We start from the raw sequence: 25,864 nt of genomic DNA on the forward strand, positions 1-25,864 counted from the left end.
TGGCTTTGGATTCAAAGGGCTGAAAATGGAGAGCCCCCAGGGTCTGGTTTGGACTCTGTCTGAAGTAGGAGCAGGAAAAGTCTCAAGTCGGGTGAGGAGGCAGAAGGCAACATGGGGCAGAAAGGGCAAAGAAGACAATGAAAGGTGAGTCACCTTGGCAGAAGGAACAGTTAACCACTCCAGCCTCACTTCTCCTGGCTGTGAAGAGGGATGAAGCTATGCACCAGGTGGGGCTCGGGTGAAACAGATGATAAAGCCCTGGACAAACTAAAGCCTGCTTACTGTGTGTGGAGCCTTCTGTCGTTAGCTCAGAACCAGCTGGAGTCCATGCCCAAGAGCACAGGGCCTCAAACATATTAGGATGGGGATACAGGGAGAAACATGGCTACCCTCAGGACTGCCTCCCTCCCTGAGAACCCTAGGGGCCTGAAGACCTGGGACAGGGCACAGGGTGGGTCTGAGCTCAGAAATAAGAGCTCTCTGCCCCGACTCCCTGCTTCTACCTCCCTTGTTCCAGACCCCCAGGATGCAATGGGACTCTGGGGCTAAAGCATAAGGGACCCCATCCATTATTGCATCTCTGTTCTTTTTGTTTGTCATTTCAGGTCCCAGATTCCTGAAGGCTACAGCTTTGTTTTCGACTACTTGCATTCTCCCCATGTGGCAAGCTGCAGAGTGGGGCCTCTGCTCATGTTTGGCCTAGTCTGATTTGATGGACAGCCTGGGTTGGGTAACCACTTTACACTAGGCCTCATTTACCCAGAATTCACAGCAAGGGGTGCATTCCTGCCCTACTTACCCAAGAGGAGACGTGGAGATGAGAGAAGGACCCCTGTTTTCAGTCTGGCCCTGTGGCCTGCTAGTGGCCCTGAGGAGCCTTCCCACCTCACGACCTTTACTCCTTAGCCGGGGCAGGTGGCAGCCTCTACTGGGCAAAAATATTGCCACAAGCCAAGACAAGAGAGAACAAATAAGACTGGGAGATGGCCCCATCTGGAAAGTAGTTATCGTGCACATACAGGACCTGAGTCCAATCCCCTGAACCCACATGGAAAAGCCAGGTGTAGTAATGGTACACACTGGGAAATCCCGCATGGAGAGGCCAGCAAGCATGGCCTACTTGCTGATCCCAGGCCAGTGAAAGACCGTGTCTCAAACAAAACAAAACGGGGGCAGGGGGGGCATCTTCTAAAACCTCCATGTGCACACACACCCACAGCCACGTACACGTGCACACACATGAACACACACATTACCCAAACAACAGCAATGAAAACGGAAGCACAGATAACCAGTGCATAGTTTATTGGTTTGTTGGCTTTCTCCTTGCCAGCATGTAAGCCCCTGAGGCTGGGACTTGCTCTTAAGTACTTCTGCGCCCTAGCACCCAGAGTATTCCCTGGCATTATCAGACACTCCCTAAATAATCAACGGGAGGGGGGATGGGCATTCCAGCACTGAACAGTGAGCTCCACTGGGGTTCTCCTCAGTGCTCAAACAGGAAACATGGACGTTTATGGGTGTTGAGAGAGGAAGCTTTGGATAGAAAGACAGCCTCGGTGTGGTAATCTGTCTGCCAGACAAACAGAGGGTGGCAGAATGGCTGGATTTCTCTAAGACCAGGAGACAGGTTCTCCATGCTCATGAAAGTCACACGGGAGCTTGTGTGACTTAAGGAAGGGCCGGGGGACAATGGGCCAATTGGGGATCCCCGTGCACTCTGTTTGGTGTCGCTCCCGATGCAGGCAGCCAGGTCAGGATGCAGGTCCCATTTGCCAGTGAACTGATTTTCAAAGAGAAACTTAGAAGTCCAGTGGGGACAAGTCACTTTGAAAAGACAAAACACAAAAGCGAAGAAACACAAATTATCCACAGGCGGCGGGAGGTTGGAGACCATAGCCTGGTCGTGGAGGTCAATGAGGGCTGCAGGACACCCTCCCTAAGAGTGACATCCACGGAGTCCTTGTCTCTCCAGGCTTCTCAGGAAGTCCCAGTCTTTGGGGACATGAGACTCAGCTTGCTGGAGAGACTAGCATGCCATCCATGGGGGAAGACCAGCGTCCCACACAGCCCGCACTCTTCCTCAACCTCTGGGTTCACACCGAGAGTGACTGGCTTTGACCCTCAGGTTGAGGGTAGGGCCACTCCTCCAGCTCCTGGGACACGCTCAAGTCGATATTCACTCATTGTTCTCTTCTGTGTGACTTCGAGCACAGGCCTCCGTCTCTGGGCCTGGGACGTGGTAACAGTGGCATGACCTCATAGGGAACCGGGGGAAACCGAGGGAGAGAGGAGAGAGGAGTGTTTCTAAAGATGGAAAGTGCTTTACAAATCCAGAGCTGCTCATCCTTTTTGTCTTTATGAGTGAAACCCTTGCGCCAGAGCAGAAAGGCCTCTGGGGCCAGAGGCAGAGAATCCACAGACTTCACAAGGAAGGCCCTGCTTGGTGTCACAGGGTTCATCTCAGGAGGGACATGTGCTTCCAGAGCTCCAAGACAGTGAGACACAGGAGCTGTGACCTCTCAGCTATGCGCATCCAGCTCTTCGAGGCCCCAGGCAGTCCCAGCCGTGTTTCCTCAGAGGCTTCTGGGTAAACACACAAACCCCCCATATGGTGCCCAGGAAATAGAGAAGCTATATAAATAACATAAATACTTTCCCATATATCTTAACTATATAAATTATTTTTTTTGAAAGTTACATGTATGAGGTAGGCAGAAATACCCTGTGAATATCTCCCTTAAAGTTCCAGTGTGGGGGTGTGGGGGGACCCAGCATGGCTGTGGTGGGATTTTAGGGGGAACGGGGCCTTGGAGAAAGAATGGAGAAGGGAGGGAGAGGACCTGACTGAGGGTGCCTTAAGGCACCGGTCTTAATGGTTGGTTAGCCTCAGCCTCAACTTCAAGTTCATCTTTAACCCTCCTCCACCCCTGGCCCTCCTGGCCATAGAGTCAGAGTACAGGTGATTTGGCTGTAGGTCCGGGTGTTCTAGTCCCCAAGTTTTGCCAGGCTCCATTCTTGCCTTGTACCCTCGAGCCAGAGCAGGATTAGGGTCATAGAGAAGGATGCCTTGGGTTGCCAAAGAACACATCTGCCTTCATCAGGGAAGTAGAAAGCAGCTCCCAATCTAGTTATCCCTCCTGCCAAGCTGTGGGTGGGTGGGCTTCTTTAGTCAGCAAAGTCGTCCCAGAGAAGGGTCTCAGGTCACAGTGGCTCCGCCTCTGGGCTTTCCGCCATCAAAGATCTTCCCAGCATGCTGCCCCGAGGCACTGAAGAGAGGGTAGCCCCTCCTGGCCCACAGACCTCTCTGCCACAGCGTCTCTTTCCTGGAGCTGGCAGGGCCGGTAGTGCCGAGTACCTGCTGAGTCCAAAGCTTCCCGTTCCCTTAGAGAGAGAGTAACCCCAACAGATTTCAGGGTGGAAGGAAGCTCACAGGAGGGTGCAGCACAGCCAGCCACATGGCCAAAGGCTTCCCAAAGGAGGTCACTTCCTCCTGGTTGGCCTTGGGCCCTGCCCTGGAGTAGCTCACAGCCTCCAGAAGTGACCCCAGTGAGGTCTTTGCCCTGGGCTGGAGGGACGCTGCACCGCTCCTTGGGATGTCTGTGCCTGGCCAGGCTGAGTGCGTGCACATGTGAGCCTGTACCTGTACACTACTTCCTCTCCTCTCACAGAGGGCCTTGATGGGGGCATTAAAAATGACCAAAGGATTCACCAGCAGTCATTTTGTTCCCCTGGTGGGAGCCCAAGTGACAGGCCATTAGTAAATGAGTAAGACCATTGAGGAGGCAGACTTGGCAAAGACTTAGCAATGGCAAAAAAAAAAAAAAAGCCTGTAAAAGCATCTTTGAGAGCAGGGGGTGGAAGCAGACGTGTGGCCCATGAGTCACTCATTCTTATGTGTCACTAACATGGATGGGGGCCTCTCCGTTCTTGGGGTCCCTGGTCACAGGAATTGGTAGGACACACTCCAGAGTGGTATCTCAATACAGAGCCTGTCATATCTCTTCCAGGCATATGAACCCTGCCTCTCTCCACCTCTGGGCTGTGATTAAAGGTTCCTTGGACCAAGGGAAAGAGAAAGGGTCACTGTCTCCCCACCTCAACCCTAGTTACGTTTATCTGAGTCTCACCGAGGAGACTGGCTCCTGCACCCTTCCTATACATATTAGGGGTCTCGTTGAGCAGAGCTCAATGACTTTGGGGGACAGGGGATCTCAAGACAAGGAGACAAGGTGACAGCCCTGAGTGCCAGGACGTAAGACTTCAGGGCATGGGCTCTGTGACCCAAGCCTGAAATGCATCCCTTGCTCCTAATAAACATTTCGAACAGTCTCCAGTGCACAAAGCCACAAGAGCAGGGTAGGCATGCAGCACCCAGAGCTCTCTGCCATTAGAGTGGGACCACAAGAGATCGGCCACGCCCAGATGGATGCCCTGACCCCACACTCCGACTGGCTCCCTCTTCCCCATCCTCCCAGTTTTTGGCCTTGAGATAGGAGGATGTTTCTCTCTTCCCTCACAGCATCATTCCTGCCCTACCCTGGTCCTCAAAGATTCCCCTTCTCAGTCTGTTCTCCGGCCCCAAGTCCTCCAGCAGGTTGGTGATCCTGGAACCAGGAGGCAGGGCTTTCTTTCTCTTTGCTGAGTGTTGAGGAAGGCAGAAGGGCTGGCCAACCATCTGTTGGGGAAGAGAGATGAGTCGCACACTCTTGCGCACGGCAGGTGCGCAGGTGCGTCGACAGGTGCGCGCTTGCGCGCTGTTCTGCGGGATTCCTGTGGAGGCCTAGCGCTTGCAGGTATACACGAGCTCCTGCTGTGCACACTGCTGGCACTCCACGTAGCAGCACCACTGCACCTGACAGTGGCAGGAGAAAACCACCATGCGGCTCTGGGTGTCATAGCCTCGCCCACAGCATAGGCTGCTGCAGCTGGAGTCTCGAGAACACACCCTGCCTGCCGTGCCCGGAGAGTACTTGCTGGGCCGGCAGAAGCTGGGAGAATCTTCCATGTAGACCAGGTCCCCCGGACGAGGAGCTAGGCCCTTGGCGGGACCACCTGGCTTAGCGGGGGCCCATAGCTCCAGACGACCCAAGGCCTCGTTGGTGGCACTGGACACCTTGACAGCTGTGTCATAGCGTAGCTTCAGCACCTGACCAGTCTCGCGAAACGGGGAGAGCTGCTTCCAACAGGTACGCACAGCACAGGAGCCTGACACACCATGGCACTTGCAGGTTGTTCTCAGGCCGCTCTTCACAGCCTGCAGGGAGAGCCAGAGTAGGGGTCTGTCAGTGGGTTTAAGCAAGCCGGGTTTGCTGTGACAGTTCTGCCAAGGAGTGTCAACAGAATAAAGAGTCAGGAAGACCCCCGTGAAGGTGACAGCACCAGGGTCACAATGACCCGGGATCCTCAAAGTATCTTTGTGTAAAATTGGAAAAGTTTTCCCTTCCTCTAAGCAGTGCACACCTAGGCAAGGGTAGTGTGGGCCCGATCTCAACCAACAACAGCTCTTCCCCTTGGCCCAGAGTTCTTCTGGAGTGTTCAGCCTGCACAACTGAACACAGCAGCCTGATTTCCTAAAAGAATTGGAGCTCCGACCCTTCCCTGCCCTCTCACTCCATAGACCTAGAGACTCATTATCTCTCATGGCTATGTGACCTCAGCTAAGCCCCTCCCCTTTTCTGGGCCTCCTTTCTCCTATTCACAAAATGGAGGAAGCCTGGTCATTGTCATATCCAAGTTGTCAAATGATGCTGGCTTTGTCCTTGGAATGGGGACACCTTTCCAAACACATTCCTATCCTATCGTGGCACGATGCCAAGCCTGGCTCAACCAGGATGATACCCAGGATTCTGTGCTCCTAGTGCTCAGGAATACGCAGAGAAGGTTCACAACGGGGTCTGAAGTTCATCCGTGTGTTGGGTGCAGGGCACTGGCCTCCCGTGGATCTCCCTGCCTTGGCACCATCCTTTAGGCACTAGGGAGGGTATTTGCTCACCTTGATGCCCACATGGGTGTTGTGGGCGTCAGCCCTCGCCCTCAGGTCCTTGCTTCCTCTCTTGGGCCCCAGGAAGTTGCTGAGGAACTTTGTGCTGTACTTCAGATTGTCACCACACACCCCCCACTGCCAGGCCTGCCGGCTCTCCAGGCCTGGGGAGTCGTCACAGGTGCAGCGCTCCATGCGCCCAGCACTGCAGGCCCTGGCCAGTGCATGCGTGAGGGCAGCTGCAGACACTGCATACAGGAAGGCTGTCTCCTTAAAGCCTGTGCAGGAGGAAAAGAAGCTTAGAGGCCATCTGCAGCCCTCCGAAGGCAGGAGTTATGTGGCATGTATGGCAAAGAGGTTGACGCAGTGTGAGCCTAAAGGCCCGGCTTCCTAAAGGCTATGTAAGGCTTTCCCTGTTACCTGTCCCTCAGACCCAAGCTGAAAAGCTGCCCCTTAAATGGCCTCCAGATTTACACCGAAGCATGTCCTCAGAGGGCAGCAGGACAGAGCTGCTAATCTCAGTAATTTATGCAAAAGAGCAACCTGGGCACCTGGGACGGGACCAGGATGAGGCTGAACAGTCATCTTGACTTCAGGTGCTTTTGTGACAAGTTGGACGACCTGTCTCTGTGGATCTCTAAGCTATCTAATGTCTCCCAAATGCCCTCTGCCACCATCTGTAGATGACTGAAAGGCAGAAGGGTCTGGGGGGGGGTCCTGCCTGACATCTACCCAGTACTGGGACCACCACTGTGCTCACACTGTTGAAAGATGCCCCAAACACGTTTCCCTCAGTCCCCCACTCTCAGTGGATCTGGGGCACTGAAAAACTGACGGGCCAAAAAGAAAGGGGAGCAGGCTGCTAGCTCTCCCTCAGACCCTCCTGCAACGGAGAGCTGGCCTAGAGTAGGGCTGGCCATCCCCGAGACATCACCACACTGTGATGTTTCCACTGTGCCTCCAGGTATGGTGGATGGCTCATACCTTGAAAAATTCCAGCACTCAAAATAAAACAAATTTCTGAGCATTTGAAGCAAGTTAGTTCCAGGCCAGCCTGGGCTACAGGAACTGAGTCCCCCCCCACCCCCCCAAACAAGTGACAGTAATAGAATACCACACCCCTCCCACCAGACAATGAAGTCACAAGCTATGACCCATATTCATTTCTAGAGGATGCACTTTCCAAGGGCGACTGGGTTGTGCTCAGCCTCTGCCTCCAGCCCCTTGTGTCGTGCCTGGCTCCTTGTGGGCCTCTGCAGATGCTTAGCAGATGGATAGGCAGGGGTGGAGAAGGATGAGGAAGGAGGGGGAGTCAGGTGGGAAGGAGGGGATGACACATCAACAGATGTGATGAACAGTGACAGATGAGCGTGTGGACAAAGGAATCTGCCTGACGTGCACATTTGGACCACTAAGTAGGTGGCTGGGGCCACCCACCTCCTCTGTCATCTCTTCCAAGAACGCTGAGTCCTTTCCTCCCTTGTGTTTCCTTTGTTCCCCTCATCTCCCAAACCGCCACCTTCAACAGACACTACTAACTCCCCAGGTCCCTTCTCAGTTGGGACTGTGCCCCAGTAGTCAGCACAACGAGGCCTGGGCATAACCCTCTCACCACCCACAACCTCCTGCCAGTCCTCTTCCTCCCTCGAAGTCCTCCCTGCCCTCCTCCCTACCTCTCTGGAGCAGGCCAGTCCTCCCCTCCAGGCTGCAGTTCCAGCGCTCCTGCCTGAACTGGAACTGACATTCCAGCAGCCCCAGGTGTGCAGCATCCCTCAGAGTCTCAGCCAGGCCAGGCTCCCGCCTGCAGAGCTGCTTCTGCCGCCTGGACAGCTTCAGTAGGTCACACTGCTTCAGGTGAGCACCAGCCTGTGCTGGGGCTGCTGCCGTACCCAGGCCTGGGAAGGGCGTCAGGACCTCACGACCGGTCAGGCTGGAAAGGGTGAGAAGGAAGATGGTGAGCCTTGGGGTTTCTGCCAGTGGAGGACCCAAAAGCTGAGCATTCCACAGGGATGGAAAGTGACTGTCTTCATTTTTGCCCCCTTGGGTAGCAGGCCAGTCCCACAGGGGTTATGTCCCCATCTTACAGAGTAAAAGACCAAGGGACTTATGTAGCAAGGATTGGTTACAGACCCTCAAGGCCAAGTTCTCCAGATTCTGCTCTGCCTTCCTTATCTACCCTCCTTTGGCAACTTGCCCAACTGGAAAAGCCACCCTGAGTGCTTAGTAGAAATACAGAGCCAGGCTGGGTGTGGTGGTGCATGCCTGCAATCACTGCACTTGGAGGGTCCAAGGCAAGAGAATGCTATGAGTACAGGGCCAGCCTGGGCTACACAGCAAGATTTGTTTCAGATAAACACAGATTTCTAAGACCCGCACCTGAGTGTTGTTTCCATAAGTCCATAGCAGGGCCTGGAAATCTGTATTTTTGGCACAACCAGGGAGCTGCTGTGTTGTGCAGGCATGGGAGATGTTGCAGGTAGCATTAGTCGATTCCTGGAGGGGAGTGTCACCTTGCTACTGGGGTTAAGCACAGGGGATGCAGACAGAATAAACACCCAGCCAAGGTCCCTGGATCCCTCTCTTCCCCTTGTGTTCTGTCGTTGCTCAAGTAAGCCCATGCCAGTCTAGCTTGTTCCCGGGTCCCAGGTAGATCATCAGCCATCTGGCCATGTGGTGCTTGGCACAAGTAGAAGTTTGGGAAAAGGAAGAACAAGAGAGGGAGGGAGGGAGAGAGGAAAGGGAGGCTGGGATCAGACTTCATGTTCTATATTCAAAGTCATCAATTCTAGAGTCAGGCTGCCAAATTCTAAGCCTAATCAATCCTGTCACATTCTAATGTCATCCTTGAAGCCTTGGCTTTCATCCATGACCCTTGACCCCCAGAGGTGCTATAGGGACTGCATAGAAAGCACAGAGCCAAGCCAGGCAGGCAGGCAGGCAGGCAGGCTTGCCTTCCCACCGGCTGGAGTTTTCTTCTCTTCAAGATGCCTTACGTTCTGAGTCGGCAGTGTCTCCCTTTATCTTGACAGGCATTGGAGGCTTTGTGTGGAGGTGATGAGGCGTGACTGGTCAGGGGCAAGGTGTGGTCCAGAATAAGAACTATATGCTCTGTCAGAATCTCTCTGTGACAGTGTGAGGTGTTTGCTGTCCCCGGCCCTGCTTCAGCCCCTTGTGGATGGGGTGTACACCGTCACCAGACCCAAGCTTGAGAAAAACCGCTTCTCTCTGGAAACAGTCGTCTCTCAGCCAAAGTGGGACCAGATGGGGGCTGTCAACATTTCCACTTGGATGTGGAACTTGCCATTTTTGTTCGTGTGCCACTGTAGCCAAGCCCTTGCATGGCCAGAGAGGTCCTTATCCCACAGGGTTCAGGGCACACGGCTCTGCCGCTGGAGTCACCTGCCTGAGCCAGGACATTTGGCTAGATGCCATAGCCGCTCTGTCTGCCTGGGAAATAGGAAGCCTCACTGGAAGGTGGAGGTCCTGGTGAGGCCCCAGGTGCCCCTGTAGATTCCAGGTCCATCAGGTGCGCCCAACCCGGCGTGGAGCCTATCTCCGAAACATTGAGCACAGACAGATGCTATCGGCTCCCCCGAGCACAGCCCGGACTGGGCTCCCCTCCCAGACACAGTGAGCACAGGGGCCCGTTAAACATTAATCAGGGGGCAAATGGTTAAGTTTCCAGTCCAGCAGGCCCTTACCCAGACTCCTCCCTGCAGCCTGGCAGGAAACCCTCGGAGCCTGACCCTGGGCAGGCAAGGATTGAGCAGAGCCTGAGGTCAGCTCCTGCTGGGGAGGCCCCACCTTGAACGGTTTCCAGTGTGGAGGGCAACTCCAGGACTGCTGAGAACACAGGTCAACAGTCATGCCACCTCCAAAAGACTCTCTTCTCCACACCAGAGGCTGGTATGGGGATACTCTGGCTCACACAGTTCCTGGTTCAGAGATTGGGACGTCCCTTGTAGAAGATGATTGACATTCCAGAGAAGAAAAGGGTATGGTGGGCATGTGGGCCAATGAGACTGCACATCCTTTTAAAACCTGTTTTACAGTCATTAAACAAACAAACAAACAAACAAAGCCCAATAATAACAACAGAGGTCTGAGGAAGTGGCTCGGTGAATAAAGTGTTTGTCGCAGGATCGTGAAAACGTGAGTTCAAATCCCCCGAACCCAATCAAAGCCAGCCATGGCAGCACATATGCAATCCTGGTATTCCTACAGTGAGATGGGAGTTGGAGGCAGGAGAATTTTAAGAGGCCAGTGAGCCTGGCACACGCAGAGGCAAAGAACGAAGACTGTCTCAAACAAGGTGGAAGGCGAAGACCATCGCCCAAGGTTGTCTTCTGACCCCCGTGTGTATACTTTAGTACACATTTGCCCCCCACCACACACACACACACACACACACACACACACACACACACAAACAGGCACATACACACACGCACACACACACACACATACACACACAGAGTTAGGTCTGGGGATGTGCCCCAGCTGATAAGGTGCTTGCCTGGGTCCAATCACCAGTACTACAGAAACAGCTTTAACGTGGACATGGTCCACAGTCATCCTGAGCTACACAGCAAGTTGTAAAACTGACGTGTAACTCAGTTCTGTGGCAAACCGCTTACCTAGCATGAGCTAGGTTTGATTTTCAATATTCTAAAAAAATTAATTAAAGGAATAGTTATTATTATTATCTTATCGTTACGCTATTTTACACTATAACATATAATGCATTAAAATAGTGCATTCATTATATTGCTGTGGTACACATATGTGGTACACATACACATACATAAACATACACATAAAACACACGCCACTTTTTGAGTGCCTACTACACTTACATTACAGACATGTGATTGGGCTTTCGGCCACCAGTTCCTGCTGTGTACCATGATTGCCGTATGGTCTTTGCCCATAACTGTTTCACGTGACCCCGATGCTCTGGCTGGTTAGATCTGGTTAGATCAGCGATGAACTGATAATCCTAGCTGTCTTTTTTCTGGGAGTTTGGCATTTGGATAATAAGAACACACTCTCGCTTTCTCTTCCTTTCTCTCCTTTGCATGGCTGGGCTTGAGACCCAGAAAAGAAACAGAGGAAGCTGAGCCAAGAAGGGAGAAAGAGGAACCAAATTCTTTAAGGTTGGCAGAGGTGAGAGTGTAGGGAACACTTCCGGTCCTGGTCCCAGCGTCTCCCCAAGGGTCACCCTGCTCTTGCCTGGCACACTTTACACTGTGGAGTCATGGCTGGGAGTTGCTCGGTCTCCCTAAGGTTGTTGTCCTTTGTGGTGGCATGCTGTGGCTGGCTCGAGAGTAACACAATTCCACCGGCAGCACTCGTGGCTCTACAATGCTCCCACTCATCAGCAGGCACCTGCTCTTTAAATTCCATGTAATAGGCCCTGAGATTGATGGCTCCAGACGCTCAGTATAAAGTCCGTTAATTTTATTAGCAGTAATGACACTTAGTAGCGATTAATGATCGGGAAAGGCAGCCAAGCACACAGAGGCCTCCGGCCCTGTTGAGCCCCAGTCAACCCAGAGAGACTCTGGGAAGAGGTTCCCCAGCATTTTCATGGGGTCCCCAAAAGGGCCTCGGAGGGCACCTAGAACTCAGTGTCACTTTTTATGTGGTTTCTATGTTACATTTTGGAAAACAGTGCCTTGGAAGAAGCAGTGTCACCTTAGCAAAAGGAGAATGGCTTGTCTCTTTCCTTACAGGGTCAGTAAGGTCCCCTCTGCTCACCTTTTCCATTGTACCCAGTGTGGAAGGTTCTTCCTGACCCTGCAAGAATCCTGGGCATTCCTGGGCATTACAGATTACAGTCTTTGCAGTAGCCAGCTGCTGCAGGATCTGGCACACTGAGTTCTAGGCCTCCACCTTCCGACCAACCACATGTTAGTTGAGACATTTGGGAGTGAACTGGACAACTGAAGAGACTAAGGCCAAAGGGGTTTTGTAAGGACGGTGCTGACGGTATTGATCAGAAACTCACAGACAGGGAGTAATCTCACCTGTGACCAGAATTGAAATAACAAGAGGGGCTTGTGGAGCTTATGAGCTTGCTAAGTAGGCTTTGGGACAGTGGCCACAGCAGTTCCTTAGGACCTCTGCCTGACTCCGTGCTCCTGAGTCACTGGGGCCAGGACCCTGTCAGGCTGTCTGTGCTCTGGCCCAGCTGGGCTCCCACTCCTGTCTCCAACCACCACCCTGGCTCCTGACCTCTCCTTTTCCTTACAGAACAATAGCCCAATGACCAGTGTCCTGTTCATCATCAGTGCTGAGTCCCTCGGGTCATGGCGCAGGTCCATGGTTCCTAGTACTCTCACTGATGATAGACAAGAAGTATCCTTTGGCTTTGACTTTTAGGACATTCTCTGTCTAGCACTGGCCCTTTTGGTCCCTCTTCCTTTCACACTTTTCCCATCCACAGGTTTGGTTAAAGCTGCCCCATCATGATGTCCCTTCAGGAAGCAGCAGAAAACTACGAATAGACCCCAGGGGCCCCTCAATAGGCTTCAAAAGAAGTAGAATGCTCATCAGCATGGAGAATCCCAGAACCTCATGTCTCCCCAAAACGCTCTGCCCTGAGGAGTCTGGTCCCCGGCTTTCCTCTCATTCAGAGGTGACCTCGGGGATCCCATTTCATAAGCAAGCACACATGCTGACAAGGCCCCTGTGCCTCTGGGCACCTGGTCTGTGAAAGGAAGACAGTAGCAATCTCTATCTCTCAGAGTGGTTAATAAGATCACGCCATTTAATGCCTGGGAAGTCCCTAGAACAGTCTCTGGCACACAGTAAGCCCAAGATAAGGTTTTTATTATGAAGCACCAACTGTATACATAGTGCCAGATCTAAAAACATGGTCCTGCCTCCCAAAAATTCACAACCTGTAAGGAACTTGGTTGGACCCAAGAGTCACGTAAACTCTCTAACAGTCCAAGGATCCAGAGAAAGCAGTTTTGAATCATCCTAGCTGCCCAAGGAACGAAAAAGTAGCTGATCTCTCTCAGTGACAGCCTGACCTTGCCCAGGTCTGTCTCGCCAGCTGCAGAGGGAGGCAGGGGCACTCCCGGCTAGGGAAGACAGCTGTTCCTCCAGGTGTTTTCTGCTCCAGATGATCTATGGGTTCCACTTGAGGCTGCCCCAGGAAGTGGGTAGCTAAGTTGGGTGGGGAGATGCAGTTGGTGCCCACAGCACTAGATTAATGCCAGGGTATCTAGTTGGAGGGGCAAGGAGCTGAGCCTGGTACCAGGGCCCATGCCAACTACAGGTCGTTTTCTGCCTGAGAATCAGGAAAGCCTGGGCCGCCTGGGGCCTTGGCCTCAGCCCTGCAGAGCCCCATTAGATGGTCCTGATAACAGCTTCCGCTGTGGGGCCCTTTGCATGGTCAACACTCCCTTTGTGCTTTCATCTTGAGCATCTGGGGTGGGGGCATGCTGGCCCTGTCTGAGCCTCAGCACACTCCCACACCCCTGGCTACACCCCCATACTTGTGCACACTATCCCCCCCTTTTCCTCTTCCCAGCCAGAGGCAACTTCATGGGACAGCACCTGCCTGGACACTGGCCAGTCATTCTTAAGAGAAGGTATTCTAACAGCCACCTCAGGCTTCTCGCCTCCATTTTCCATGCCCTCCTGGGCAGCAACACTGCTCTTCATCTTTGGACCCTTCTGAGGCTCCTGGGTCACCTTACAATTTCCTCATGAAGACATCTGTATTTCGAAGCCTATTGGTGGGCACTCTTCCCACCTCTACGACAGTCTTTCTAGCCTTTCCTCCTGTGCTGTCTCATCCTGTCATTCACCAAGCATCCTTCCTGGTGGGCACAGACACAGAACCACTCATTATGCTTCCTCCCCCCCCCCCACTCCATTCCCTGTACTCTACACAACCTCACAGCCCAGAAGCCTAACCCTAGGGAAGAGAGCTGGCCACAACCTCCTACCTGGAGCTCATACTGATCTGATGCCTCCTCAGAGAGAAGAGAGCCTGACCCAGCTGTGGGCTTTGTTTCTGTACTTCCTGTCTTCCAGGCTGTGAGCTGAGGATGGCAACTGAGAGCCAAGAGCCACTGTCGGGGCTGAGTAGTGGCAGCCAGTCACAGAGAGAGCATTCTACATCTCTCTCGGTATCCTGACTTAAAGCCGCTGGTTCAACATCTGCAGAGGAAACACTCCCACACCCCACTCATCTCTCTGCACATCTGGCATGCATTGCTCAGGTGGCATAGTGGCCAGAGAGGTTCCCCAAAGCCAGTCCTGGGCTTAGGATCATTGGTCTCTGAAAATCTGGAATTACAAACATTTCACGGGGCTTTGGCTGGGTACAGTCTGACATCCCTGAGACTATGACATAGGAGGTCAGGAGTGCCTTCTCTGGCCCATATGTTTTGCCCTGGAGACTCCTGGGGGGTGACAGAGTCTAAGAGAGAAGGAAGGTCATGTGCCCATGGAAGTCATGTAGGATTTATCATCCCAGGTGTCCACGGAAAGGGTGGGATGTGACGCATTTCTTGGAAGTTTCTGCCTGAACATAGAAAGGTTTCTAGGAGGCAAAACTAGTCATTGTTGTGGCCAATGCCTGAGATGCCGGGGACACAAAACCCAAAGTGCTAGGTGTTTGAGAGGAAGGCCTCTCAGTACTTGGCCCGAGCCTCCTGATTAGTTGGGAAGACTGGGAGATAGGATCTCGATTAGGGAGAGGAAGACCCTCTATTGAAAAGGCTACTTTACTGGTCTGAACTTGAGTCTCATCAGCGGCAAGACAGAAATAAGGCTTAGAGCCCAGCAGTGGCGGTGCACGCTTCTGATCCCAGCACTAGTGAGGCAGAGGCAGGCCGATCTCTGTGAGTTCCAGGACAGCCAGTGCTACACAGTGAAATCCTGTCTGTAAACAACAACGACAGAAGAAATAAGGCTTAGCAGAAGTGTCCTGTGCATTCGTATTAAAGTGAGAGAATGTAGTGCTGGTGTATAAGAATTAAATTTTACAGGAGATGGGGAAGAGGGAGAGAGGGAGGGAACAAAGGAAGGAGGGAGGGAGGGAGGGAGGGAGGGAGGGAGAGAGAGAGAGAGAGAGAGAGAGAGAGAATGAGAATGAGAATAAATCCAATCTTTAGCGTAGCTCTAGAGACAAGCTTCCACAGCCCCAAAACATCTTTTGGGTTCACAGGCCCCAAACATCTCTGGGAAGAGCAGCATCAGAGATGCCCAAGGTGGATGCTATGGGGGAGGGGCAAGGATGCATCATCCCCTTTCCCCACCTCCATCCTAACTGTGGCATCCTGGCTCCCAGGCTGAGTGGCCCAGCTAGAGCATCCTGACCCCCTCATTAGCTTGGCAGGCTCCAGAGTGTTTCCTGACTCTGGCTGGCACCCTCTTCTCATGGGCCAAGGCTCAGGCTGGGAAGACCCATGCTTTTGAATGCTTGCTCTGGGTCAAGGACCGTCTTCTCTCTGTGACCAAGCGCTCAGGCTTAGGTGTCACTTTCCTCTTGCAGGCTACGGGGATACCTATAGCTACTACTCACTTCTCCAAAAAGGGGAGGAGCACCCACACCTGGCCAGATAGGCCCCCTAAATACTCAAGAAGAGCAAGAGTGGCCCTGGGCAGCCTGGAGGGGGAGGGAGCCCAAGATGTTCCCTTGGGAATGGAGCAGAACCCCAGGGGTGAAGCAGAGGGCCAATCCCCTTGGACCCTGATAGGCTCTTCTCATCCTCCTGCCAGGCCTGTCTCAGTCCTGCTGCCACATCCATCTTCAAGCTATCACTCCTGCCTGCCAAGACCTCGTGTCCCCTAGAAACTTTTCTAGCCACTGCCTTTGAAAAAACTTGATTCGATAAGGCAGGAAGTGGGAAAGGTGACCCCTGGGCACTGTGTCTCTCCCTAGCCAGGAAGTCCTTATTTGACAGTCCTCTCTCAGTTTCCATCTTTTCTCACAATCACATACATAGTGCCTTCAGTTCTACATGGTTGGTTTGCCAAGTTGTAGGTGAATTCCTTACTGGGGGCTCGCTGGCTTCTGGAGCCTCAGAGGCTATCCCTAGCTCACCTTTCCCTCAGTTCAGATGATTTTCAGACTCCTGCTGGCTGCATTAGCCCCTGTTGATCAGTTTGTGCTTCCTGTCAGACTCCCCAGGACTCATCCTAATGGCTTCCCCTACAGCCTTGCTCACAGGTTCAGGAGCACCACCTCTGAATTTGCAAACCTTCAGGGAAGACATTGGAAAAGGGCAGGGCTCTTCAGGAGCCTGCCAGCAGCCATACCCATCACCCCCTGCCCTCACCCTTGTTACTGTTGCATCCTCTGGCCAGCAGCAGACTTCAGGGCCTTCTGGCTCCGGCCACTCAGGCTTCAAGTGCAGACCCTGGGAGGTCTCCAGGAGCTGGGCCAGATCCCTCTGAACTTCACATCTTGAGGTAGATATGTGCTTGCATTTCCTTGGAAACCTGCCGAGGACCAGTCAAGAAGCTGACCCATCTCTTTCTTTCTTTAAAGCAGCTTGTGCAACCTCTTATGGTGGCGTGGTACCATGGGTTCACAAACCTTTATCAGTAACCCAAACTCTAGAAAGCTCAGTGAAACCCAGGGCCTTTGGCACCCTGGGGTAAACAGGCCCATCCCAGAGTTCAGACCAAAGAGTGTCATGGTCTTTATTTATCCTAACCTACTAGTAATCTCTATGAAAATTAACCAAGTGTCTATCTATCTCTAGGTGCTGGGCTCTATAAGGGCAAGCACACCATATGACCTCTGTAAGCTCAGACGTGTTTTGAATTAAAACTGTACCTGGCCTAGAAGCTATTGGGATGTCATAGCAGATCCAATGGCCTTGTTGTCCATCCAGCCTCAGAGATTCCAGCATTGACCAGAATATGCTGGCCAAAGTCTATCCTGGCTCCTTCAGTCTCTCCATCCTCTCTTCAGTCTTCATTTCCCCAATGAGGGGTCCCAAATGGAGGCAACCACTGGACAAAAGTTCTCCTCCTCCCCCAGCTCAGCCCTGCTGCTCACAAACTTGCCCAAAGTGGCTGACCCAGGAGCCTGAGAAGCAAGGCTTGCCTCTGTTCCTCTTCACATCCCATGCTGACAGAGAGAGGTCAGGGAATGGTACAGGGCTTAGTGATATGCAAGTGTCTATAAATGAGCAGTTGTAGGGGGTGCAATGGGAGGGGGACCAGCAAGAGACAGTGAGCACTATCTCCCTGGACAGCCACTGTAGTTCAGGGCTGATGTCAGAGACTATAAGGACAGGACCCAGGATCCTAAGGCCTCTGGCCACAGGGTTCTCTGGGGGGAAACTAGAGAAGTGAGTACAGGGAGACTTGGATAGCAAGAGCTGAGGGCCCAGTGTGCAGAAGGTGTGGCACATGAGAGTGAAGGACAAGAGCAGCGGTGGAGGAATGGGTGGAAAGGTACCAGGCCAGGGTACAGGAGCTGCTGGGTGCAGACAAGTCTACTGAGCGGGAAGAACGAGGCAGAGGCAAAGAGGTCACCCAGCATCCCCACAAACTAGACGGACTTCAATCTTGCACAGCTAGCCATGTGCTGTGTGACTTTGGGCAGAGCACTTGGTCTCTGTACGCTGTCTCCTTTGATGATATAACCGGCCTGGCACCTCCCTCCTGGGATATCGCAATGGCAACATGACATCATGTGTGGAAACTGGTGAGCATGGGAAAACGTCAGTTTGCTCTCAGTTGTAGGACAGCTGGGAGAAAGAGGTAGAGAGAAAGGAACAGATGTTGCCAAAAATGTCGCTTAACATGGAATGCTGTAAGGCAGGCCATTCGGATTCTTGCCTGCCTTCTGTCAGGTGTGAGGTACAGTAACATTTCATAGCACTTTATATGCTCCTTTGAAGGCAGGCAATGTAGAGGAATGGAACCCATGGTCTTGGCAAGTGCTCTACCATCATGTGCAGTGGTAGAGCAGCCCTGTATGCAATAGTTAACCCCCACAACAACCCAGAGAGAAAAAAAATCAGCCCATTTCCCATACCGAAGTGAAAATGGTGGACTCGTCCTATGTCATTTAGTAAGTTTCCGTGGAGGATATGAAGGTTGATCTGTCTAGCCTGGAGTCTAGTAACCCTGGCTGGTCTGGAACTCACTATCCTGACCCAACTGGCCTCGAGTCCACGGAGATCTTCCTGATGCTGCCTCACAGGTGCTGGGAGCAAAGGGGTACACGGCACCACATCCAGCTAGTCCAATACCCGTTACACTAGAGCAGGGCTTCCCAACCTTCCTAATGCTACGATCCTTTAATACAGTTCTTTATGTTGTGGTGACCCCCAACCATAAACTTACTTTCATTGCTACTTCATAACTGTAATTTTGCTACTGTTATGAATCATATTATAAATATCTGCATCTGCTGATGATCTATGAAAGGGTCATTTGACACCTAGCATAGAGTTGCAAGCCCCAGGTTGAGAACTGCTGCACTAGAGCCCAGCCTTGACCATTCTCATCTTGCTCAGGTTGACACCAATCCTAGCAGGTGATCTGGGCCATTTCCTGAGACCAACTCTGCCTTAGTACATGATCCCTAAGGCACGAATATCTCCTGCTCAGACGATGATCTTCCAGTAGGGGAGGATTCCTACTTTGCTTTCCCCCAATCCACTTCTCCCTGGAGAAAAGTTACCACACTCGCTGAGGTGCCTGGTTTGACCCAGAGCCCAAATCTAAAGCATTTGTCTTCAGGGATCACAGCTCAACCAGGGGCAGTCGGCCTAAAGTCCTTCCTTCAGACACCGTGATATTATCGGGAGGGTTGGCCTTTAATCCACCATCCCGCAGCAGGGGGATTTTCTTTAACTGCTTTTCTCTTGCCCTGTTTTACCTAGGACTCAATCCCACTTCTAAAAGTTTGGTAGAGGAACTGAATAAAAATGACAGTATCTAAACATGAAAAACACTTTAAAAAGATATCCGTAAGACCTAAACCAGGCATGGTGGTACTGGTCTGCCATCCACACACTTGGGGAGTAGGGGGATGGGAGGCAGAATTTTAACGACACACTTAGGGATATAGTAAGTTTGAAGGCAGCCTAGGCTACCTGAGACCCTATCTCAACCCCACACCCCTGTTCCCCACATAAGAGAACATTGCAAGATAGATATACACTGAGAACTACAAAATTAAAGCCCCACGCAGATGGACAGGATTGTTCATGAAGCAGCCCACCCAGTCCTTCGTGCATTGACTTCTAGACTCAGGGCAGTCACAGTAAACATCCAAGCAGGCTTTTGCATAGATGTTGGCAAGCTGATGCTAATGTGAAAACACGAGTAGCTAGAGCAACCTTTGACAGGAAGGATGAAGTTAAGGAATTTGTGGCACTTCGCCTCTGACTTACTATAAAGACCCACATGGGAAGTAGTGAAGTAGTGTGCCTGGATCCCTACCTCACATGGGGCACCCTAATTCATAGGTTTAAGTGTAAAGGAGGAGTTTGTGGAGCATCTGAAGAGAACATAGGAAGAAAAGGCATATGAGAAAAAGCTGACAGTGCACTGGGTGTCGAAGAACACCTAGACTTGGTTGATAGAAAAACAAACCAATTTAAAAAAATACATATTCTAATGATCATATGAATAAATGTTCAACACACCATTCACCAACGGGACAACACAATGAGACACCAGTACAGACCCAATAAGATAGCAACAATTGAGACTGATGAAGGCTGGCAATACGGAGCGACTAGAACGCCCATACAATCCTATGCAAATGGCATAGTCATGTTGGAAACTGCGCCCCTATCCCCTACAAATTAAAAATATTCCTACTAGGTAATCCAGCAATCCAGTCCCCCAGACAGTTACCAAAGAGCAAGGAAACATACGTACAGTCCACAAAAGGGGTGTACACAGATGCTCACACCAGCCATGTTGGGAATAGCTAAAAACTAGAACTAACTCAAACATCCATCAATTGGGGCGTCAGTAAAAAAATCTGTGGCATGCCCATATAATAGAATACAACTCAGGAATAAAGAGGAAAGAGCTATTGACATATATAACAATACTGATGGACCTCAATAAACATGATCAACAAATATATAGTAATTGTGGTCACTCAAAGTGATTATAAAAGTGTAACAATTTGAAAGACCTTGACAGTGTTTTTAAAATGAGTGTAGCATATATGTAATGGGAACTTGGGGGGAAATACAGGTGGTATTTTATTTATTCCATAGACCCACAAAGGCAGTACCTGAACAGCCCAGCAGAAAAAGAACCTTTAAACTGGCCCACTACTGATCAGTCAGGCTTTCCCAGGGTGCTGTGACAATCGGGGAAGGACGGAGCTCAGAGGCCAAGTTAGTCCTGGCTCTGAGATGTCCATTGTACCATTTTGATCAAGTCTCTTGTCTATAGAGTCCTTAGCACCTAGAGATTCCAAGTCTCCCCTCCTTGACAAACCTGGAAGTTCCGGTTTACCTAATGGTGTTTTACCTTAGACTGGATTGACAGACCAGCATACTGCTTCTACCTCATGGGTTCTGCACCTGCTAGGTCATGTCACCCAACTCAGTCCTGAGGTCACTAGAAGTTGCTCCTGTGCATGCTCATTTACAGAGGCCAGAGGGATGACTGTGGGTGCCGCCCTTAAGAACACTGTTCATCTTTGAGATATGGTCTTTCATTGGCCTGAAGTTAGGTTAGACTAGCTGGCTCAGTGAGACCAGAAGCCTCCTGTCTCAGCCTGTCCAACACAGATGGGACACTCCAGCACACGTAGTCTTTTTACATGAGTGCTGAGGTTCAAGCTCAGGTTCTCATGCTTGCAAGGCAAGAACTTTACTGAAGAGCCAGCCATCTCCCTACCTCGTGGATACAGCTTTCTAACTAACGTGTGGTTGGCTTTGGTGGTCCTTTGCAAGTGTGCAGCCTCTGCACTGGCTTCCTCTCTTCTCTGGGGTCAGATCAGAAACGGCTATGAAAGCAGAGCCTTTGAGTCTCAGGTCTGAATCCTAGCTTTGCCTGCTGCTGGCTACGTGACTCCAGGCAGATGTTTTAATCTTGCTGGGATCGATGATAAAGGACATCAGGACCTTGTCACTGATGGCAATGCCCATCTAAAGGGCAGGTGTGCAGACTGGGCAGTGAACGGTCCAGCAGGGTGCCTGTGCTCAGGATAAGCTTGTTCCAGCCACTTCCTGTCCCACTACTGTCCTTTAGGAACCCACCTGATGGACTAGAAGGTGCATGGAACCCTGCCCCCTCCCCCGTCTCACTGTTGAGGAAGGTGTGGCCTCGCTCACTATGGCCAAGAGGGTCTGAGAGAATTCATCAAGCAAGAGAAAGAGGCCACTCTCTAAGGCCCACCCTCTGCAGCCACTGCCTCCCTCAGGCATAACACAAGGACACCTTATGAGGCTGTTCCCTATACAGGATGGAGAACACACAAGGCCTGGCTTCTATCCTGTCCCTCACCAATTTGCTGTGTAACACCCAGTGACCCTCTGGACCTTTCTGGCTGGTTTTTTTTTTAAACCTACCTCAGAAATTGCTTTGAGGGGCCTCTGAGGGAAGGGGCTTTGTGCAGGAGGGATTTATAGACATCTGCTCTGCTTTGTAAAGTCACCATGGCCACCCACTGAACCAGGCTGTAGGCAGCAAAAGCCACTGCTTGCTCCCTGTGGCTTGGGAGGGGGACACGTGGGATCTGAAAAAATGGGGATAAGATGTGACCTTTTTTGAAGCAGGGGGCTGGTCATTCCTCACTCTGAGGTCTTTGACTGCAAAGATCCCAAAGAGATTGGTACCAAAATTGCTGTCACCTGTTCTGATCTCTGAATTTTCCTTTCATCAGGAAATAAAAGAAAGCATTTCATGTTATACTTAGAAATGAGACTTCAAAGGCGAGTGACCTAAGGAGGGATAAGCACACTGCTTCATGGTCTCACTGAAGTGGAGATGACTGGGAGCAAACACTGGTGCTAGGCTGGGAAACCTGGGCCAACTAAGTCACAAGAGAGTTTACCCCTGATGAGTCCTGCCCGTTCCCTGAGCCCAAACAGTTAACAGCATGAAGCCTGTGTGTGTACCCTTTCAGCTCTTTCAAGGAAGGACCCCAAAATCAACCTCTCTCTCTCTCTCTCTCTCTCTCTCTCTCTCTCTCTCTCTCTCTCTCTCTCTCGTGACATAACTAACCATCTCCCCTGTTACTTTCAAGATTGTCCCTTGCTCCTCAGGCCCCAGCATACCAGCCAGTGTGGTCCAGGCCTCCTGGTACCTCTCTCTTCCCACATCATGGGACCTTCACTCCTGTCTCCAACCATAAAACCCAAAGAAAGAAAAGAATCATGGCAACAGTCTGGGGTCAGTTGCTCCTCTATTCCAGCTCAGAGAGACTCTTGGGTCTGGGGTACCCAGAGCCCTCTTGGTTTCCTACCAAGCATTCCTCAATAGCATTACCTGAGTTTTTACTACGTGCTAGCTACTGTTCTAAGAGCTTTCTATGCGCTCCCTTCAGACACTCTTATCCACATTCTACAGGCCAGACACGCAGTGCCGTGAAAGTGGCAGGACTGAACTCAGAGCTTGTGTCCTCTCCCTTCAGTCATGCCCACTGGGGCAAGTTCTTGGTGATGAATATGTCTGCTGTTCTGGGCGTGGGTCAAATGGAGATACTGAGTCCCCGGGAACTGAATGGTAGTCCCAGATCATCAGCAGGGACCTCCACTAGGACTGAGACTGACCATCCCTCCCCATATACTTCTGGGGAGGTTGCTGCTTATAACCCAGGTACATTTTAGCCAGAGGTCATGACCTGGAAATTAGCCTACATCCCTTATTCCAGCCGGTGAGGTTGCCCCTGGACCCTCACACCCTGCGGTGGTTTCCTGACATCAGCCTCTGCTGTGCTTGGACTGTGAGCCTTGCCTGACTAGGGATGTAACTGGGAGAAAAAGGCAATGTTTTAAGTTAAGCATTTGGAGCCTGCTTTGGGTTGAGGTGATTTTTAAAATCCATGATCCCTACCATCACCGCCATGCCCAACCCTCACCAAGTATCTTCAATCCAGAGTCAGAGAAGACATTTGCAGACAAATGCCATTTTGCTTCCCTCAATTATTTCCCTTGAGGCTCCTGTCTCACTCTCCAGGTATCACACCACAAGCTATTGTTATTTTTCTAACCATGGACACCCCCAAATGGGCCTCTCTCCCTCTCTTTCCCATAAACCCTATCCATGTCGGCTCTGGGGGTTTAATTTGGTCGCACTTCCTCACCGTACAGTTCTTTAAGCATCTAACTAGTGTGCCCCGCGGTCCCGGGATCTCCCACAACCTTGGATCAACAAAACTCTCAGCTTCCTCCCCGCCGCTACCCACCAATCCCTCCACCCAGCCAGGTGTCCGGGTCCCAACTCTGCAGGGAGAAAGCAAAGGATACTGAAATCGTAAGCAAAAAATATAGCTGGACCGAGTCCAGGATGGGGACAGAGAGGGTACCGAGAAAGATCTGAAGAGGACATGAGAGCCCAGGACCGACGCTTGGACCGGCGCGGAGAAGGGCGTATCAGGGGTGTCAGGCCAGGATCCCCTGCGCAAGCGGAGCTCCAGTCTGCAGTTTGACAGCCGCCCGGCAGAGGAACCGGGAAGCGCAAGGGACCTAGACTTGGTAGACTGGAGAAAGGGAGATTAAGTCTGAGCACAGAGAGCGAGGGATGGAGATTTGGGAGCGAAATGCGCCCTCAAAGCGATCGGGGTCCACCTGAGCAAAGGGCTGAGTTCGAGGCCTCCCAGGGACCCGAGCCGGGGGCAGGGCATGCGGAGCGAAGGGACGCGACGGGCACTGACCCGAAGTAGGCGGCGGCGGCGGCGGCAGCAGGCAGCGCCAGCAGGCAGAGCGCAGCCAGGGCCAGCGCGGACGCGGGGCGCATGGTGCAGGCGGCCGGTGCACTCTCGCATCTCCTCCCGCCACTAGGCGCTCGTTGCGCCGCCACCAGACGCCCGCGGGGCTTTAAACCCGGTAGGGCGGAGCGCGAGCGGCCCGGGGAGGGAGCCTCGCAGCCGGCGAGCCCCTCGCCCCATAGGCTCCGCCGAACTCTGCCCGCCCTGTTGTGGGAGGGGCCAGCAGCAGGCCCCTCCCCTTCTCAGGTGAGTGCTCACCTGGAGCCGCGCCAACTCCGGCAAAGAAGGAGGACCGTGTGGGACCCTGGCCCTGGAGAGGATTGGGGTTCTGGGGACCTAGGAGGTGCTGCCTCAGAGATTCCGCCTCTCCCGGGAGAGATGCACGGGTGCGCGATCTCTGTATAGCAAAAGTTCGTGGTCGTCACTATTCTGTAGAGCGAAGTTCAGCTTTCTTTGCTCAGGGATTCCGAAGGCTGAGAGAGAGGTCCTGCGCAGAGTCCTTCCCCAACAGCGGGAGAAATTCATGTCCATTGGCTAGGAGGACTCTTGGACATAGAACCTCATACAGAGGGTACCTGCTCTTAAACACGAAACTGACAGCCATCGGCGGAGGTGTAAAGGGCTCTCATATGACGACAACGCTATTACTGGTCAAAAATTCACACTGAGGAGTGAGGCAGAGCCACAGAAGGAGGAGGAAGCGGACTCCCTAGATGCGTAGAAGCCAGATCTCCATCATATAAAACGTGAATCTCCTTAGTGTTGGGCCTCAATGCTCCCTGTTGCTTTAAGAAAAAAAAAAGTTTGACTCCAATTCTGACAACGAAGCAGGGGTGACATCAGTCTAGGAAGGAGACATACAACCAAATGAGCTTTCAAACGCCTTTGGGCATCTTGAACACTGAGCCAAATCAAGCAAAAAGCCACAATCTGGCTTTAATGAATGTCAAATCTTGGTGCAAAATGTCAAAGAGAGGCAGGAAGGAAGGAAGGAAAAGAAAGAAACTAGACATGGAGTTAGAACATTGGGTGACAGTGACCTTGGCTTTGTGGAGGATATCGGCCTGGAATGAGGAAGATTTATGCCAGTTCTGACATCAAGCTGTTGCAACAGAGGAAACTTGGCTATGGTGGTGAGCCTCTTTGAGCTGTTTCACTGTGGAGCAACCCAGTAGCCACATGGCCCTTTGCTACCACAGCTCTGTGGTCCTATCAAATCTGGTAGTCCTGTTTACTGAGGCTGCAAGGCCCAACATAGGCTTCAGAGACCTGGAATTCAACCACGTGAACTACGAATTCCAGACGTGAAACAGGGGGGATGACAAAGAACTGACAAGATTTTTGTGTAGATGAGATGTCAGAGAGGAGGTAGCGAGGTGTGGGTTTGTTATGCCTGCAGGCAGGAGCCCAGCCCCGTGGGCTGATGTTTACTCTGCTGGGGGATGAGGGATTGCTGCGTGATTCCTGTGCTTCGTTCATTGATTTCTGGGCTGTGGATGCAGGTGTCCCCTCCAAGGCTGATTTTAAGCCATCGTTATGGTCATGTGTATGACAGCATGGGGGAGACATGTGCGCGGTCATCTCAGCAAGCTGGCAGAATCTGGCTCTGTCTCCTCTATTATAAAAGTGTGACAGGGGGATCCAGAAGGCTCAGAGGCAAAGGGAGCTCAGAGGGACCTGTGTGAGTCCAAGAGAGTGCCGAGGACTAAGCTAACAGGAAGATATCAGCAAGTCCCAGCGGTCCCCACGGGCACCCTAGTGTTGGCAGAGGAGGAGGGAGGGAGTTCACCTTGGGTGGCTCCGACTGCCCTTCCTGTCCTAAAGCCCACAAGTACACATATGCACAGAGAAGACAAGATGATGGGAAGAGGGGACAACTATCCCCCAAGTGACACAGCTGCCTGGTGCTGTCAGGCTGAACTTGAAGGAGGTTGAAAGGAAAGCTAGATTCAACCCAGACCTTGGTGGTTAGAGAATGAGGCACAGGA

The 25,864-nt window shown here is 52.0% G+C and overlaps 1 protein-coding gene across 1 annotated transcript; it reads right to left on the bottom strand.

Moving 5' to 3' along the window:
• Window positions 1-1,319: 1,319 nt before the first annotated feature.
• On the bottom strand, window positions 1,320-23,941 carry Wnt9b (Wnt family member 9B). Its single transcript, XM_021178154.2, has 4 exons — window positions 23,823-23,941; window positions 7,657-7,913; window positions 5,996-6,261; window positions 1,320-5,257 (listed from the first exon to the last, which is right to left on the bottom strand). Exons 1-4 carry the CDS (start codon window positions 23,903-23,905, stop codon window positions 4,784-4,786), a joined length of 1,080 nt encoding a protein of 359 aa, XP_021033813.1. The 5' UTR covers window positions 23,906-23,941; the 3' UTR covers window positions 1,320-4,783.
• Window positions 23,942-25,864: the final 1,923 nt, after the last annotated feature.

Source organism: Mus caroli, chromosome 11 (genome assembly GCF_900094665.2).
Source record: "Mus caroli chromosome 11, CAROLI_EIJ_v1.1, whole genome shotgun sequence".
Lineage (NCBI taxonomy): Eukaryota > Metazoa > Chordata > Mammalia > Rodentia > Muridae > Mus > Mus caroli.

What these genes read in the sequence shown, in the direction of transcription:
- Wnt9b (XM_021178154.2), bottom strand. Translation starts at nt 23,905, where the DNA reads ATGCGCCCCGCGTCCGCGCTGGCCCTGGCTGCGCTCTGCCTGCTGGCG. An exon ending in GACTGGCCTGCTCCAGAGAG is followed by an intron (nt 6,262 to 7,656) that starts GTAGGGAGGAGG and finishes CCTCCTGCACAG; the next exon opens with GCTTTAAGGAGACAGCCTTC. An exon ending in ACACCCATGTGGGCATCAAG is followed by an intron (nt 5,258 to 5,995) that starts GTGAGCAAATAC and finishes CTCTCCCTGCAG; the next exon opens with GCTGTGAAGAGCGGCCTGAG.